Below are 5814 nucleotides of genomic sequence, written 5' to 3' on the forward strand. Positions count from 1 at the left end.
CCTCTTAGATTTTGAGCTCAAATCCTCATACTGCTTACAGGGAGCACCAACAGTTGATACGCAAATAGCAACTTCTACACATTCATCCAGCCAATCAGAAAATTTCGATCGAAATTTAGCAATGGAATACCGAACACTCTTCAGTTTTATATCAACTGATTTTATAAAATTTTCAATTTTACATATATCAGTTTTATCCACTTTATTTTTATGTGCAGTTTCAATATATTTCAATAAGAAGTTCACTTTATCTTGAAAAGGAGCTGAAGAGTGTTCAAATAAAATGGAGCACAAATCATTTTTTTTTAGTACGATCGCCATGGTTAGAAAATTACAAACAGATATAAACCTGTCTTATATATTAATTACAGGTACTTAAATTAAATTATTTTTTAAAGGGTTATGATATTCTACCTAATATGTCTAACGTATCCTTATGTAATGAATTTTTCCTCAATAGGTCACTTTAATAAGCTACCTATTAAAGTGACCTATAGGGGTAAAAATCATTACAGTTTAAAAAATAATACCTGAAATTTTTTTAATATATGTAACAAATTTAAGAGTTAACGTTATGGATGAAAATAATAGTGCTAGGTAAATTTTCTAAAAGATGTTGAGTTTTCCCTAATTAATTTGTCACTTAAAAAACATTAGGTAGGCATGTTATATATCAATGGAAAGGTAATTTTGTCTATTTTCAAAACTGTATATAATTTTGAAAATTAAAAAATTCGCGGAATACTTTTTTTTAAAAAAAATTAAAAAATGTTTTTTATTCAGTTTTTGCGAAGATACAAATTTTTCAAATTGCAATAAAAATTTTATTTATGAATATTTTTTGATGAAATTTTACAGTTAGGTAGATTTTTTACTCAAAATCTAAAATTAAATAAAAAGTTCGAATTTTCTTATTAGAAATCCGGGATTCCCAAAAAAGTTTTAAAAAATCCCAAAAATGGGATTTTTTGGTTTTTTGCCTATTATATCCATACCAGGGGCGGGGTTATCGAAACCGTTACACAAAATGATTAAGAACATATTGGGTCATATAAAACAGGTCACTATAATTTGATATCGACTATGCGATTTGAGAATTTTTGCTCAAAATTGAATTTTCTATAAAAAAATAGGGTTTTTTTGGATGGACCTGGTCCCCTCGGTATCAAAAATTTTTAGGTTTTGTTTCATTTATCGTATTTTATGTAAAGTCAGCTTTTCAAAAAGTATAAATTCTATATACATCTTCTTAGAAACTTTTTAGATAACTTAAAAAGAAAAAGATACTTTTTTCCCAAAAAAATGGCAAAAATCGCCTTTTTTTAATTTTTTAAATTAAAATGCCTATAACTTTGGACTCAGTCATGATTTTTACATAATTCTTTCACTGCTTGATATATAGACTTGTTGTTAAGCGAATAAAAAAAGAAATGGCGAAAATCGGGAGAATATTTGGACCCGCTATTATCAAAACTAAAGTAAGGACGGTAAAAATTTTAAAATTTTAATTTTCAAATGCGAATATCTCCTAAACTATAAGAGATAATTTACTGCTACGACGACATTTTTTATAGTGCTGATTCTGAGAAGATTCTATGTACGAAATTTTTTTTAAATCGGAACTCAAATGAAGAAATAAGATCGTTTTAAAAATTTAACATAGCCGAGGTGTCCTAATTTGAGGACCCCCCGCCGGGCCCCTGGTTGGCCTATAAGGTCCAAATTCAAAACCTAAACTCGACAACACCTCCTTTTTGTGCATACCAAATTTCATTAAAATCGGATTAACCGTTTAGAAGTTACCGAATTATTTCCCTCTTTTTTTTTTCCTATACCACTGTGGGTTGTCGAAGAATCTGCAGCAGTTTTAGAACGGTGTCATGTGAAGCAGCAAGCGTCGTAGCGGGTGTCATACCCATAGATATAACAGCAAGGGAACTTTCCAACGTCTATAAGGAGATAACAAACAATCCCAATGTACCAAAGAGCCTTATTCGTAAGTCTGAAATGGATAAATCGATATCAAGCTGGCAAAGAAGATGGAATAATTCCTCAAAAGGCAGATGGACCTACAAACTATTACCCAACATCGATATTTGGCTAAAACGTCCACATGGCGAAGTAACGTATAACCTGACGCAATTTCTTACGGGACATGGAGGTTACAGGGAGTACCTGTATCGCTTTAAGCTTGATAATTCGCCTAGGTGCCCAGAATTCCCATACGAAAAGGAAAATGCAGAACGTGTAGTATTTATATGCCCGCGTTTTGCTACAGAACGAATGCTACTAACGCTGACTGCGGGGGTAAGGTTGACAGCTGAAAACATAATCAACGTAATGTTAGAATCCCAACCAAAATGGGATGCAATAAATGGTTTTATAACAAGAGTAAACCTTGTACTACGAGAAGCAGATCAACTTCGAAAAACAAACCAGAATAACATAATTTAAATCCCTTTTTGTATTAAAGAGACCGGCCCCTGAGGGCCTTCCGTCCCCACGAAGTAATATCGGAAGACAGTTTCGTGGGGTACAGGATAGTGTGTGAGGGGATGGACCTCTTTCAAATGTTACTCTGATGTTCTCATTAATATCGATATATAATAATAAAATATTCAAAATATCAAAGTTCATTTATATGGCAGTGATTTGATGGTGGGTATAAAAGATTCGGCATAGCCGAATATAACACTCTTACTTGTTTCAAATCGAATTACATTATTCATTGAGTAATTAACTTAAGATGACTCTACTAACATACAAGCTGAAATATCAAAAATAAAAAGGACAATAAATAGGAGTAGATATTTAGGCTTTCATAATAAAGCATTTGACTTGATTTGTACCTCGCCTCAGATATATACATTAGCAACTTATTGTTAAAAAACTTACCCGAGCCCCCAGTTTGAGGCGGTCCTCATAAAATTTGGAGGATGCTGAATTTCACTATGACACTAGTCTTTTTAAGCGAATTGTGGGCATTAAAGTCATTTTGTTGGGGGGGGCGTTGTAAGGGGCTTGGGTCAAAGAGTCCCGAAATTTAACAGGGTTTTCAAGGCTAGTATAAAATTAAGTTTTGCCGGTTTTTGTTGATATACGGTATATTAAACATAATTATGAGCTACTCGGTGCAAACCCAATACACCCTCCCACTCCCAATAAAGTGGTATGGGCAACACCTCCTCTTTGTGCATACCAAATTTCATTAAAATCGGATTAACCGTTTAGAAGTTACCGAATTATTTCCCTCTTTTTTTTTTCCTATACCACTGTGCGACGTCATCATACATATTCTTGATGACAGGATTTCTCAAGAGAGAGGATTCTGTCCGTATAAATTGCGCCCTAACATTCTGTTTAGACTGACCTAAAGTTAACGTCTCGGGAAATTCAGGTTTAAATGGTAATGTTACTACATATCTACCAGTACGATCATGTGCTGACATAAGTCACACATACGATCATGTGCTGACATAAGTTTCCGTTTAGGAGGTTCCTCTATTTCCCAAAAATCTAAGTAAGGTACTATTTATATTATCTTCTTCAGAAAATTCAACTCCTAAATTGAAGACGGAGGAACTGGACCAGTAATAATCCAGCCGAAAATAGTTTTCTGAGCCACTAATGTCCCTAAAACCTTTCTAACTGAACCCATTATAATTCGTGGATATAAATCTGCCCCTAAGAGTAGATCTACTGGTTTAGAATCAAATAAGTTAGTATCTGCCAAACGTATATTTGGCAAATCATTTCGATACTCATTCGATATAATAAATGAGGGTAATATACTGTAGTGATGGTCATGGATTATTATTTTTTAAACTGATATTTATAATACTTGATTATTTGTTAATTTTGTTTGATCTAGTAATGTTTGGAAATTCAATTTAAAAAGTTTCATTTTTTTAATTGGATTAAAAATTTTATAAAATAAAGAAGCATTTTGCTATACAAAATAAATAAATATAAAAATAATAACTAAAATTGGCGATCCTGCCAGGAGTTTTGTAAAACAACATATTTATATTATAAATCTGTAATCTTCGATTACACTAAATTAAAATTGCCTCGATGAAGATTATAATTATAAAAATAAGAATTTACAACTATTTTACTTAATTAAAATACCAGTGGCCTCTGAGAAAATTGAAACAAACGAGAAAAACTGCAAAACTTCTTAAACTTAGTTTGGCGCAAACAATAATCATTATTACATATTTAGAATTATCACAGATTGTGAGAATCTAAAGGAAAACAACAAATGGAAACAAATAGAAGTCAAGATTCAAGATTGTATTGAAATTTCAAGATACTAATTACACGATCGAGAATCTCCACAAATTACGATAAGTCCTTCCAATTTATATATAATTATTAATTTCAATATAAAACATACATATAGATATAAGTTCTTACTCTTATTTTCACACTATTTGGAACTTTAACATCATAACAATTTAGTTACAAGATTTTTTTTTGTGATTATCTACACAATTTTTTTTAATTATTATTGTAAACCTCATTACGATTACCAATATGATTCGGTCCCCGGTTATTTCTCCAACTCGTTCTAATAATATAAATCCGCAAGTTTCCGGTAATAGTACTAATAGTTCATCTTTAAATGTTACATCTAATAATTTAAATAGCAATGCACAATTAGAAATTTGTGCTACTTCATTGAAATTACCTCCCTTTTGGGTCGATCACCCAGAAGCGTGGTTCATTCATGTTGAAACTCAATTTAATACTAAGGGTATAACTAGGGATAATACAAAATATGTATACCTTATTGTATCGCTTCCTCAAGATGTAATAGTATCAGTTATTGATGTTATTCGGAATCCACCGGATGAAAATCGTTATTTAAACCTTAAAACAAAACTTCTTGAACGTCACTCTCTTAGTGAACAAAGGAAGCTCGATAAGTTATTATCAGATTCCGAAATAGGTGATCGTAAACCTTCGGAATTTTACAGATCTTTGATTCAATTAGCCGGGAATAATATAAATTCTGATTTTGTTAAAAGTTTATGGTTGCGAAAATTACCAAGAAATCTTAATATTGCGTTGGTAGGGTCTAATGTTGTCAATATTGAGGATTTGCTTAAATTAGCTGATAATATTTGGGAAGTAACAAATAAGGTAGAATTGTGTACCCTGGAACCCAAAGATTCGGTACAAAGTAATTGCAGGTTAGATAAAACAGTAGATAATTTGGTTAAAATTACATCAGCGATGCTAGATAAATTTACCCAACTATCTATGGAAATAGCCGACGTTAAACAATCTTTTCAAAATAGTCGTTCAAGGACACCATTTAGAAATAGGAGTCGTTCTAGGGGACGTTCATTGAATCGTAAATGGCTTTGTCGTTATCATTATCGGTTCGGTAGCAAAGCTAGAAGATGTGAACAACCATGTTCATATGAAACATCACAACAGGAAAACTAAATTGTCCTATTATCCTGACGGCTGATAATAGACACAATAATTCTACACGCCGTCTTTTTGTATATGATTCGGAAAATAAATTAAATTATTTAATAGATAGTGGCGCTGAAGTGTCAGTACTTCCATTGTCTAAGTTTAGGATGTTTAAACGGTCATCAGATGTAATTTTAACGGCTGCAAATGGCAGTAGCATTAAAACATACGGTAAGAAATTACTAAAGGTGAATTTAGGTTTGAGAAGAGAGTTTCCTTTTATTTTCACGATAGCAAATATTTCCAAACCGATAATTGGAGCTGATTTTCTTTCGAAATTTGGTCTACTAATTGATCTTAAAAGGAAAACATTAATCGACCCTT

The 5814-nt window shown here is 31.9% G+C and overlaps 1 protein-coding gene across 1 annotated transcript; it reads left to right on the forward strand.

The window, feature by feature from the left end:
- The first annotated feature begins 4539 nt into the window (after nt 1–4539).
- LOC124420901 lies at nt 4540–5457 on the forward strand. Its single transcript, XM_046955325.1, has one exon. The coding sequence runs from the start codon at nt 4540–4542 to the stop codon at nt 5455–5457; it is 918 nt and encodes a 305-aa protein (XP_046811281.1).
- The last annotated feature ends 357 nt before the right edge of the window (nt 5458–5814 follow it).

The sequence above is a fragment of the Lucilia cuprina genome, chromosome 2 (assembly GCF_022045245.1).
Source record: "Lucilia cuprina isolate Lc7/37 chromosome 2, ASM2204524v1, whole genome shotgun sequence".
NCBI lineage: Eukaryota > Metazoa > Arthropoda > Insecta > Diptera > Calliphoridae > Lucilia > Lucilia cuprina.

What these genes read in the sequence shown, in the direction of transcription:
- LOC124420901 (XM_046955325.1), top strand. Translation starts at nt 4,540, where the DNA reads ATGATTCGGTCCCCGGTTATTTCTCCAACTCGTTCTAATAATATAAAT.